Here is a 12,806-nt window from a genome sequence, read left to right as displayed (position 1 = left end):
AAACGAAAAACAACGAGAGAACGAACGGTGACGCTGTGTCTGATTGTGAAACCTCAGTGTGTGCTGTCAGGACTGAGGATGTTGGTTGTCTTGAATCCAGTTTTATAATTTAGTATTTTAGTCATGATGGACTACGAGTTTCACACCAACAGCACGCGTTCATCACTTCTTCCTTCCTTTTCTTCTCTGCTTTATCTTTACACAGCGAGCGCCAGCAACTTGACACAACAACATCGACACAACAAGAGGGAAAGAAATGAAGATATAACAGAAAACAGAAGAAAAAAAAAACAACGTTTTCAGAGATAAATGAAAAATATAAAGTGTCTCTATGCTCTATCTTCCATGTGCGGGGGTTCTGTGGCCCGGCGTGGTCACACTCTCAAGTGGTCCCGCCCCTCCAACAGCTCCCCCCCTCTCGCCCGGCCTTTCGTTTTTTTTTTTTATACAAAAAAAAAAAAAAACCCAGTTTGGTTTCTTCCCCCAAGAATGCCCGGTGACCGGTATCCATGGCAACAACAGCCCATGTGTGTGCAGCGTGGGGTGAGAAAGAGTTTTTTTTTCTAAATTTTGTGTTTTGTTATGTGTGTTGTTTTGTTTTTTCCTTTTTCTTTTTAAGAGTAGATGGTGATGACTTCACGGCCACCGCCTCGAACCAGGAGGACCCGGTTCAGACCCTCGAGGAGAACCTCCAGGAACTCCATGTCTGAGAGTCGGAGGGTCAAGGGGCAAACACACAGACACGAGCACAAAAAACAAAAAAAACTGCACAAAGGAAAAAGAAAACGCACCTGAAACTCGTGTGGGTTCGAGTTTCACTTCACTGCTGCCCCACTGACATGACAACCTTTCAAAATAAGAGCACGTCCTTAAACCAAGAAATCCCATTAGCCTGCGTAGCGTAGCTCTGAGCAGCTCATGGCTCTGCTCTGCCGTTCTAAAAATAGCTTGCACCAACAATTAAAGGTAACAAACCTACTGCTATGACTATAGGGATCAGTCCCTCCAGGATTTCGCGGGCTTTTTTTGTGATTGTTGCGGCCTAAAATGCCTGATTTTGCGGCCACATTTTGAAAAAATTGCGGTGAATGTTGCGATGTTTTAAGCGCTTTTGTTGCGATTAAATTGCGGGAGACAGCGAAAGTTGCAAAAAAAAGTTGCAGTTTTGTTCTGAATAATTAAAAATCAAAGGAAAATCGAAAATTTTGAAATGTCACAAAATAATGTGAGGTCCTGTTATACCAGCAATTTTCCACTTGTTAAGAAAGGCACAGGAAAATTAGAGTTGAAAGTTGTTTTACTTTTAATTAAAATGTCTGTTTAAAAATCGTGGTAAAAGAACTGTTTTAAAATGCCATTAAAACAGTCCAGTCTTTGAATAAAAAGGGGAGGGTGGCTACTCAAGTCCAGGGCCTTAGGATGGGGGAAGGGGCACCTGGCCGCCGGCTGCTCCGCTCCGGCCCTGCAGTGGCGCACTCACTGGATTCCCCCTCGGCGAGTGCTGCGGGGTTGACACAGCCTCGGGTGGTCAACCAGGACAACTCACACACTCAACACGTTCAACTCAGCTTGTGTTCCTTTACTTATCACTTTGTGCACGTTGTATCAAGTTTCTTGCCGTCAGCCCAGCCACGCTGTTCCTCCGTGGACTCACTTTCAACCACCGCTCCGTCCAGACTCGCACTCTCTGCTGTATAACTCGCGGAAAGCACCGACAATTGGTCCAATTTGCGGAAAAGTTGCGGTGATTGTACAAAATTGCAAGATCACAAAAATTCGCGGGGATTGGCTGAATTTGCGTTAATTGTTGCGATCGCAACATCGCGAATTCCTGGAGGGACTGAGGGATTATGGCAATGGGCCAATTTGTCAAAATGTTGAACTATCTCTTTAAAACATCATGCACCTGCTGAGATACGTGACAAAAAGGAACGAACGAACCATTCTCTGTGACATTTAACTGATCAATAATCATCTTCTGTTCTAAATTTCTCCTCTTATGCAAAATGTTCTAGACTCGTCCTGAGCTTTCAGTGACGTCTCACAGTTTTCCTCACAGATCACGTGATGCAAATTAAACGAAAACAAACTCCATCCACCCAGGAAGGTCATGAAAGCAGGTGCAATGTGATTTTATTTTTAACTTTTGCTTCAGGTATTTTATTTTATTTTTTTATCTCACTCGCCCACTTAAACCTGAAGGTCTCGTCTCTATGAGGCCAAACCTGATTCACCTGCAGCTACTGTGTAAAACTATATATAACACAGACACACACAGGAAAACTCATGACTTGTGGTTCAGGATACAGTTCTCGTCCCCTCCTCTGTTCCTCGGGGGTCCGGGCATGTTGAGCAGAACCAGGTGAGCTCCCTGGGACTTGTTGACCACGATCTCGTTCAGCTTCACGGCCGTGTGCATCCGGCGAACGTTGGACTGGTTCCTGGTGCGACAGGAAGTTCACAGTGAGAGGAGAGGAGAGGACGACACTGGAGAAGAGATCATGAACCAAACTAAACTAAGACACGAGTTATATCAGCGATATACAAAATATAATATAATATATCAATATAATAATATTTATTTAATAATATTAGCTCCTTGAAAAGACCACAACAGACCTTTGGGCCCAGTTCAGACCTGGTGATCTGAATGAAGACTTGGTTTCGATTCATATGTGGCCAAAGTCAAACACATTTAAAGCGTCCACTATCATTGGACACACAGAAGTGATATGTGTGTTTTAATGTGTGTGTGTGTGTGTGTGTGTGTGTGTGTGTGTGTGTGTGTGTGTGTGTGTGTGTGTGTGTGAGGGGTGAGATCGGATCGTTACGTGTCAGTCCTGAGACACCAGGTGTGAACGGACCTTTGACTCGTCACAGCAGAAGAAGCTCCTGTGCTGTGACGGGTCGGTGTTTGTATTAACAAAAGGCCTGTTGTGGTCTGTTACGACTTCCTAAACCTTTATTTACACTACAAATGAACAATTACAACAAAGCTTCTATTTATATGGTTGTTTGATAGAGAAACTAATGCAACAGTTTAACACACAATTCAATTTATCAATCAAGTTCAAGTTTCATTTTGAAAATACATGTTAGTCTCAAATAAATAAAAATAAATGAATAAATGCATTGTTAATAAGCTGAAGCAAATGGAGGCAGCATTTAAACACAAATGGGACATGCATTATCACATCCATTATGTCATTTAAAATGAGTTTAGTTTGTCACAGCCCAATTTATTCATTTATTAGTCAAAAATCATCTACTTTACTTTTAAATGCTGCCTCTTTATAACGACCTTCACATTAGATCATACAGTATTAAAGCACATTACATCGACTGCCACAAGCTGAATTATATAAAAAGGTAAAGCACAAAATTCTGCTTTCCACGTTCTGCAGAAGAAAAAGCAAATTTAACTTTGGCTTCAGGTCAAATCAACACGTTTACATCTGCTCATCATCACTGTCACACAGGACGACCGAGGGAAAGCACAATTTTGCTCAAGCACACACACAATGAATGTCATAAAGCTCCTCAGTCACTGACACGGCGTTTGATGTCGCAACGGGAAGTTCATGCACGTTATGACACACAGACAAAGACTCGGACAAATGCACGCACACTTACACGCACATATACAAGCTGGAGGACAAAGCTACAGTACAGTCACCACAGCAGCAGCAGCGGACACACACACACACACACACACACACACACACACACACACAGACGGCCTAGGGCAAAGAGAATGCGACTTACAGACTCTCCCACTCTCTAGAAGGAGGAAAATGGGACAGAACAACAGAAACAGGCTTTAGATGCTTCTACGGCAGCGCTGTCCACCACACTGCATCATGCTTCCCGCTGTCCCACACACTTCTCCCTGTCCGGCTTTACCACCATGATGCAATAATTTGAAATATAAAACTTTATCGATGGGGGAGGGAGGGGGGAGCCAATATGAATGGGAATGGAGCGGGACACCAAACTTCACCTCACCTCACACTGACAGTACTGTACGTCGGACAGTATGGGATGGAAGAGTGTTAGTGCACGTGTGGTCTCTCTAGGCCATGCACTAAGACTGAAATGGCTTGAGAGTGTGTACACACACATGCGCACACGCACGCACCAAATGCAGCCTGAATGCACACGCCATGCGCGCACACACATATAAACACAACGTCGTCCCATTTCAGCCTGTCAGGCTCATCGCTACGACTACGACACCACACAGCACCATCGTCGTCATGCTGTCCCCCTGCACTGAGGCTTTGGCACCATCCTCAAGTGTCGTCACCACCGAGCTCTTTAAACCTCACAATGTTTTACTCCTCATTACAACAGAGTATAGGGCCACATTTAGAAAAAAGTTTTTCACAGACTTCTAGAATAAAGTCATAATTTTACGAGTAAAAAGTCACGATTTTACGATAAAAATTCTTAATATTACGGAGATAAAGTCATAATCTTAGGAGAAAAAAGTCACAATTTTACGAGAAAAGTCATAATTTAACTTGAATAAAGTCTCAATTTTACAAGAATAAAGTCATAATATTACTTATGAGACAAAAAAAACACACAATTTTACAAAAAAGTCATAATTTTACAAGACAAAAAGTCATAATTTTACAAGAAAAAGACATAATTTTACAAGTAAAAAAGTCATAATATTACGAGACAAAAAAGTCTTAATATTTTGAGAAAAAGTCATAACTTTACAAGAATAAAGTCATAATATTATGAGAAGAAAGTCATCATTTTACTAGAATAAACTCATAATATTTTAACCAATTCCGCAGAAAGAACCAGAACAGAACTAGAACAGCCTACTGTATCCACTTACAGGTACAAATACAACTTTTTTCTTGTAAAATTGCTACTTTATTCTCTTAAAATTATGACTTTTTTTCCTCTTGTAGAGACTAAGTTATGACTTTTTTCTTGAAAAATTATGGGGTTTTTTCTAGTAAAACTATGACTTTATTCACAAGGTCTGTGAAAAAAATGTTTTCTCAATGTGGTCCTAATACTCCGTCGTACCTCTTAGATTTTTACAGTTCAAATGGTGCAAACGTCTCACAAGGCACATGCAGTGTTATCTTCACAGTTGTGTTCAGTGTGTTAAGTTCACATCTACTGTACAGGACAAATCTTTCCCTCTCACTTCTTTTTTGTTATAAATACACAGATATTGTTTTTTTTGTTTTTTTAAAATCTTGTTCCGAGTTAAATACAAATAAAAAACTCACGGTTTCATGTTGAACAGGTCGCGCACAGCCACGTTGGCGTTGCACTCCCGGTTGCGGTTGCGCTCTGTGAACAGCTTATCCTTGGTCCAGGTCATGTGGACCCGGTCGGGCCCGGTGTCGGCCTTGTCGTTTATCGTGGCGTGAGACGCTGTGTTCCTGTCGTGGATGAGCTGGGCCTGGGGAGGGAGGAGAAAATCAGCCACTGATCGGTGGATATGAGGGTGTAGACGACAGAAACGGTGAAAAAGATAGATAAATAAACAGAAAGGAAGAAAGAATGAGAGGAAAACTGGGGAAGAATAAGGAAACAAAGATGAAGAAACGATGGGAATCCAACAACCTTTCTTCTATAAGTGGGACAAAAACCATGCTAGAGAATAATGGAGACAATACAAACCTGGTCAACACTCAAATGGACAATTAAAGGATAAATCTCAAACCTCAGACATCACAAGACAGTCTATCAATGGACAGCCACATACACATGATTTATATTTTAGGTCTCAACACATTTGTTCACTTGTGTTCCCTGAGCACAAAGTCCTCAGTTATAAAACCAGAATAAATTATAGGTTTATTGTCATAAAGGTAACAGATAACTGCCTCTTTATTTACTTAATGCCTGTTCATGTGTCGTAAAAACAGACATCAGCTTCCCGATTAGATCATTTGATTGTCAAATTCTCCACATTGTTGGTAAATAGGTGTAGATGAGAGACTGTGTGTGTTAAGTAGCATGCACATTGTTGAGATGTTTCTCTGCTTGTTGTGTTTGTCGAACATTAGCTGTGACTGTTTGTGGTGTGTTAACGGTATGAGTGAGTGGCAGGCGGGTGGGGGGAGATGCCAACATAATGATGAATGAATAGGGTTGAAATCATGGTTGAGCTAAAATGAAAAAAGAGAAGACAGTATTGTCAGGTCCTGATTAAGAGTATGAACCAGTCCTTTCAGGGTATATACAAGAATCTTGAAGTTAATTTCAATACCTTTTTAAGACTTTTTCAAGACCGTCTCAACATTTTTTAATACCTCACCGCCACTTCAAGCTGTAACCATTTACATCAGTGACACTTTTAACTTAACAGTTTTAGTTTTTGTAATAAAAACTATAGATCACTATGATACAACAGAATTAAAAAAAAGGCTGGGATAATAAATCAAAGGCAAAGTTTATCAAAAAAAAAAACATTGTTGCTTTTGTTTTTTTTGAGAGTGGAGCAATCTTCTTTTCTTTTTCATGAACCGGTTCATCTTTGTTTTTTAATAAAACGAATAAATTCACACACTTCCGCAATGTTTTTTACGACTCAAACTCTTGGACAGCTAATTCAGAAAAAATACCTTCAATATTTAAGACTTTATAAAGTCGTGAAAAGACTTTTCAATACTTTTTAAGGGTCTTAATTTTCATAAGATTGATTTATCACCTTTTAATACTTTTCAAGACCCCGCGGATACCCTGCCTTTCTATAAAAAGGTGAAAGTCAAGACTGTGATGGTCGTTAAACAGTTGTTGGAGGAAATGGCGTCACTGTTCATCATCTCATACTCATACTAAGCTCCACGCTGCAGAGAATACTGTCCACTCTTGTTATTTAGGGAAGTGGGGGGTGGGTGGGGGTGTCATGAAGGCAATGGGAGTGTTTTTACTACAGGGTGTAAACGGGCTGATGTTCACAAAGCGGCTCTCTGTGACTACGCTGGACTGGTGGTGGTTTTAAAAAGTCAGATGCTCTTCTTTTCTTCTCTTTTCATAAGGTCGTTCAGCAGTGACCTTAAGAAAGAGACTTTTCAAACTACAAACACTGGTTTGTAGTTCTGTGCTTCAACACCGATGCATAGTTAACTCTACCTCTAATCTTCGTACCCAGGACTAGTGTCAGTAAACTGTATGAACATGATATATTAACCATTAGGTGATGGGTTTGGATATTTTTTACACAGAAGATTTGTTAACAAAGTTTTCCCAGAATATGAGAAAATTCTGTGATAGAAATTTGCTGAGAACTGAGCTGAAGTTTTTAAAATTAACAACAAACAACAACTTTTTCTTCATGATCATAAAACACGACTGATTATTGATTACAGCTCCGACTCTCTGGGTAAAACCTCACTGTATAATTCAGTGACTGTGTCCACATTTCCTGTGACACCACTAGTTTTCCACCATGATAGATTTACTACTCCTCCATCCATTATTCCCATCTGTGTAAGTTATTACACTGCACATTGCATCTCAGTCTGATGTCCACAATAAAACATATTGAGAAACCTGACACTGACAACTTGCACATCTGTTTTTTTTAACATCTGGCAGTACAATAAGAAGAGATTTTCTCCAGTCCAGATTTTTCAGGTACAGAGTAGACGACAGCTGTAGCCAAAGATCCAGCTTTGTGAAGATGGGCCGGTGGCGTCTAACAATGAGGGACAGTGGGTTTGACAAAATGGGCTGCTACCTCGTCCTCCTGAGTGTCCTCCAGCGGAGAGGACTCCCGGCTGAAGCTCGAGCTCTCAGCAGCGCCCTGGTTCTTCCTCCGGATTGAACTACGCGACTCGTCAGTGATACTCTGAATCTGAGCGGTGCGGCGCGGCCCAGAGAGGCGGTGGCAGATGAACAGGGAGAGGGGCCCATTGTCATATCACGCAGCAGTCGGCCAGATTTAGCCAAGATACTCTTGTTTTGTTTAAATATATAGTCTGATATTTATGGAAACTACCTAAATATTTTTTCATGCACAGTGAAATATGTCTTAAATCTAGCCGTATTGTAAATTGTCATCACTGTGCAACACTGATGCAAAGATGCACCAACATCTTTCAGTTAAAATAAATTTATCAGATGTTTATTTAATCATCTCATTTGAGAGAAAAGCATAAAAAAAATCACCCACTTGTGTGGAACTGGAATCGGGCATACAGGGCTGCGAGTGCAGAGCTGTGTTCAGCTGGGTAACGTGTGTTTTACCTCTCTCTCTCTCTCGGTCCTGGACAGCTGCATCTGTTTGAGCATCTGGGACCTCTGCTCCATCACCAGCGTCTTCTCATAGGTGAAGGCTGAGATGTCGTTATCATGCTGCAGAGACAGGAACAGAGAAAACACAATCAGTCACTGCATAGGTCAATTAAATCAAAAGCAAAATGCAGGAAGTTCATTATGAATGAATCATTCTGTTCCTGACATTGTTTTATCTCCAGCTGTAGAAGAAAATAATAGGATAAACTGAAGCTACTGTAGCCTGACAAGCCAGACTATATCATTAAAATGTCTAGTCTGGCAACAACTGGTAGACCTCGGCTCAATCCAGGGGTCGGGATGAAGGCTGTCTTTCAAACTGCCTCTGCACGCAATAGGGTAGCGCTACGACTAATCAGAGCAAAGAGCAGGATGACGTTAGCCTGACAAGCCAATTACAAGCCAATTAAAATGTGTGTCATCTCTAAACAGATAGAGCGCTGTGATTGGTGAACACAAATGGTGTTCGAGACTCAAAAAGTTCCTATGGCTCGTTTCTAGACCCACCTGCGGAGCAAATATATTTGCTGCCGCTAGGGTGCGTCTAGATTTCTAGGCTAAAGCTACTGGTGACATCTCTTAGAGTCTCACCATCTCCACCACTTCCACTTCAGCATCCAGTCGTAGGTGGTAAAGGAACATCTGGAGATCTTTCTTCATCTGGATGCTGTTGTCGTCCATCTGGGCCACAGTGAAGATGCGCATCTTGCATTTCCTCCACACCTAGAGGACAGGGCGGAGGACAGACAGTTGTTATGGAGGCAGAGGAGAAGAAACAACAACAACAGTGGACGGATTCATTTATAAATACGACCCAAATACGACAGAGAGACGGACCTTGTGCTGTCGCAGAAGGAAGGGCAGCAGCATCAGCAGCCCTCCGTCGTGGACCACCCACCACACGTCGATGGTGCCTTCCCCGAGCCGGTCCTGGTTGGTGGGGAAACTGTCCACGTTCTTTGCCACGAGTAAAGCCTGATGGGCGGCCGTGGTCTCCCGCACCGTCTCTGTTAAGTTAGAGAGAGAGTCAATGAGACATTAATTCACTGCGATCAGTGGAACGAATCCATCATAACATGCGCAAATGTGAAATATGATATTTATTATCATAACTTCCGCTGCGTTTATAGATCAATAGCTTCCATTGATTTTCCACTCTGTTTCTATACTTGTTATATTACAGGATCTATTATACACTCTGTCTGAACTGTCTCTACCTATGAAATTCTTCCATGACTGCGGGTCGTTAGATTGCCTCCAGGTCCCGGGCCAGGCCATCAGGACTGAATTGTGTTTCATGCCTCCGAGGCCTGCAGACTGGATGAGGTGGGACATCCCGTCTCTGAGGTTTGAAGACACCACGACGTGACAGAAACCTTTGGTCTTCTCTGCCGACATGGAGGCCTTGATGTTCTGGAGGGGAGGAGGGAGAAGGAAACTGACCAACAACATCACTGACCCAACTGAGTTATTATAATAAACACTGATCCTTTGGATATTCCTCAAAAATTAAGACTCGTAATGCTCGTTGTTAATTCATACTGATGGATCTGAACAATCCCTGTGAATACAGCAGTCTGTATAATCTGGATCTCAGTCTCCGCACATGATTACTTTCGTAGAAAAAATAATCCACTGATTAAAAATGCTTTTGAGGACACAGATGAATGAGGCTGCCAAAAAAAAAAGAAAAAGAAAAAGATGATGAGTTGCTCAATTTGGTCAGTAGGTGGCAGAGTTCACCAACAGTGTGTGAGTGCCCAATAGTGTTGACTAAAAAACTACTACAAAGTCTTTTATGAAGCAAAGTCAACATTTGAATTTGCATTTTTTTCAATGTATAAAAGCATTTGCATGTTTGTTATGTGAATTTCCACTGCACCTGCTCCGCTCTCTTGGACTCTGTGTCCTTGGTGAGATATGTTCCCTCTAAAACATTTCCCACTATCGTCAGGCCCTTTCCTGCCTTCAGCTGAGTGGTGAATGACAGCAGACGAGGATGTTTCACTCCCTGATCCGAGTCCAGGTTCAGGAGCACCAACACCTGAGGCCTGGACAGACAGAAAGAGAAACAACGTCAGATTTCTTTTCTCTGCAAGGGGGGTAAAGGAGCAAAGTATTATTGGATCTCACTCACAAAACAAATGTTTATTTACGCATGAGACCAGTGGTGTTAGAAAGTGCAGCTTGACAAAAGAAGAGGAGGTTTTTTTGGACATGACAGTGAGTGAGTGAGTGAGGTCAGTCAGCAAGGGCCTCTGTATAGATTCTGACAGATTAGGAAAAGGACCGAGAGATTAATCCAATTCTCCCTCTGCGTCTATTCCTGTCTCTTGTTAGTCCACCTCGGGAGTGACAGGTGGCCTCGTGTCAGCTGTGCACACACACACACACACACACACACGATACTGTACCTCCAGTTTTTGGTGTGTGGTGGAGCCTCCTCTAGGCGGATGAGGGCGTAGCGGGCTGCGTTCAGGGACAGACCACGGATGCCATCGCCCCACTCCTTCTCTGCCCTGAAGCAAACAGATGATTGACAGTGAAATAAATGAGAAGGACACAATGAGGACACACACAGAGTGACATCAAACAATGAATTTTATATTGTCTTCATACAGTATCGTCGACATCAGGATGATCCGGAAAATTATATCGTTTTCTTGTATTTTTTTTACATGTTTGTTTTTAAGATGCTCCGTATACTTTTGAAGACTTCTGAATCAAAGAAAATAATGTGTAAGGGATTCTTACCCCCTGTATTCGATGTATTTGTAGATGCACCCAGCGATTGCCATGGCAACGATGGCATAGTACCAGGAGGAGATGAACATCAGGGCAAGGCACAAGCTCATTCCCAGGAAGGACAGAGCCCTGGAAAAAGAAAAAAGAAAAAAGAAAACACACAATTCATGAACTTTATACCCGTCCCATGTTTCAGGTTGTCCACATTCCTTTAAAGTGTTTGTGTTTAATGTGTCACTCACCAGTGGTAGTATTTGAAGCGTGGTCTCCAGTTGGGTGTTCGCAGCAGGGTCTGAACAGCACAGGCCAGGTTCACAAACAGGTAGCACATGAGGAAGAACCTGTGGGAGGGAGATGGTACTGTAGGTAAGCCAAAATAAACTGACTCGCGTCTTTGTCTAAATCTCCTTGTTATGACCCGCTTTAGGTGGTTTTAAGAAGTGTAATTCCCCAGGGGATCATAGTATTTATCTGGTAATCTGATTTTATGGAATGAAAACATGCTATATTATTATTATTACTAGGGAGACCGGTACTGACATGGAGAGAATAGGAGCCACGGCGTCCAGGGAGGCGATGAGGATGCCGATCTCACAGATCCCTCCAGTTAGCAGCAGAGCCCAGGTCGGTTCTCCATTAGCCTTCCCGTGACCAAACACCTAACACACACATTGACATGACACATTGAACTACAGGGCAATGGCGGCATGGAACAAATTACCACTTTTTTTGGTCTTGGATAATAACATTGCATGCTTTAAGAAGAAGCTAAAATTGTTTTTGTTTACCCAGGAAGGATAAAACTGTATGGTTGAACTACTGCTCCTTGAGAGCGTGATGTCATGAATTTCATGAGTATGAAGAGGTGCCATAATGTTGGCTGCAGTGCCTTTCTTTGTTTTTGTCTTTAGAACTGTCTTTTGAGCAAGTGTCTTTGTGTTCTTGTAGTCTAGAGCAGCGGTCCCCAACCTTTTTATCTCCGCGGACCGGTCACCGGTGGAAAATTCTCCTGTTTACATTACATGTAGGCCTACTGTATAAACAGGACTACATGTTCACATAGCTTAGTTTTCTCTTACGTTTACGTTCTTTGTTACAACTCACCATAATATAGTATCACAATAATAATGCCAGTCATCTGGGGGTGATGCTCCGTCTGTCATCTCGGGTCCAGTCTACTCTGTCATCTCGTTTTGCTGCTGAAGCTGCAGAAAACTCCGTTTCACAAACATAATATGTTTGCAATGGAAGCAGGTTTTCCGTGCTTTTGTGGTGATTCTTCAGGATTATTCTGCTTAAATCCAGAGCGCAGGGAGGAAAAATTAAGAAAGGTTTTCTGTGAGGTGATTGAAGCGGCAGAGAGCCGGGTCCCACACACACATTGCGGAGCTTGGAGCATGTGAATCACCTGTTGCAATGAACCCGTAATTTAAACAGGACTCGTGCTTTTTCTTTTAGAACAGCTTTCTTCTTGTTGGAAAGCGTCGCGGGTCTTCTGTCGTCTCATTATTGAGTTTTTCCCGGCCCGGCGACGTCGTGTTTATTCCACTTCTTTGTACGTTTGTGCCTGCCTGTCAATTGCGCAGCGACTGGAACGATGCACAAACGGAAGTGGCATACATTTTTCAAAATAAAACGACCGGAAGTGTTGAAATAGACGAAACGAGGACGATTTTGTATTTTTTTTATTTTTCATTTATCATCTTTCTGCGGCCCTGGGTACCAAATGATCCACGGACCGGTTCCGGTCCGCGGCCCGGTGGTTGGGGACCACTGGTCTAGAG

The 12,806-nt window shown here is 42.3% G+C and overlaps 1 protein-coding gene across 12 annotated transcripts in view; it reads right to left on the bottom strand.

Moving 5' to 3' along the window:
• Positions 1 to 568: 568 nt before the first annotated feature.
• The window catches only part of slc12a7b (solute carrier family 12 member 7b), a 57,970-nt gene continuing 45,732 nt past the window's right edge, over positions 569 to 12,806 (bottom strand). For 2 of the 12 annotated variants that reach the window (XM_085763669.1, XM_085763673.1), the window contains exons 13-26: positions 11,563 to 11,681; positions 11,265 to 11,363; positions 11,032 to 11,151; positions 10,692 to 10,796; positions 10,160 to 10,328; positions 9,495 to 9,690; positions 9,115 to 9,284; positions 8,869 to 9,000; positions 8,230 to 8,337; positions 7,721 to 7,837; positions 5,259 to 5,434; positions 3,766 to 3,780; positions 2,308 to 2,441; positions 569 to 706 (exon numbers count right to left, since the gene is read on the bottom strand). In XM_085763669.1, the coding sequence (XP_085619795.1) occupies positions 615 to 706; positions 2,308 to 2,441; positions 3,766 to 3,780; positions 5,259 to 5,434; positions 7,721 to 7,837; positions 8,230 to 8,337; positions 8,869 to 9,000; positions 9,115 to 9,284; positions 9,495 to 9,690; positions 10,160 to 10,328; positions 10,692 to 10,796; positions 11,032 to 11,151; positions 11,265 to 11,363; positions 11,563 to 11,681 (1,752 nt within the window). In that variant the 3' untranslated portion in view covers positions 569 to 614. Of the gene's footprint in view, positions 707 to 2,307; positions 2,442 to 3,765; positions 3,781 to 5,243; positions 5,435 to 7,720; positions 7,838 to 8,229; positions 8,338 to 8,868; positions 9,001 to 9,114; positions 9,285 to 9,494; positions 9,691 to 10,159; positions 10,329 to 10,691; positions 10,797 to 11,031; positions 11,152 to 11,264; positions 11,364 to 11,562; positions 11,682 to 12,806 lie in introns of all 12 variants that reach the window. The other 10 variants (XR_015034530.1, XR_015034532.1, XM_085763670.1 and 7 more) reach the window with 5 other exon arrangements.

This window comes from Trachurus japonicus, chromosome 20 (genome assembly GCF_045865225.1).
Source record: "Trachurus japonicus isolate A0001 chromosome 20, Traja_1.0".
NCBI classification, from domain to species: domain Eukaryota; kingdom Metazoa; phylum Chordata; class Actinopteri; order Carangiformes; family Carangidae; genus Trachurus; species Trachurus japonicus.
Note: the sequence above shows the minus strand (reverse complement) of the source record. Positions and strands in the feature narration are given on the sequence as shown.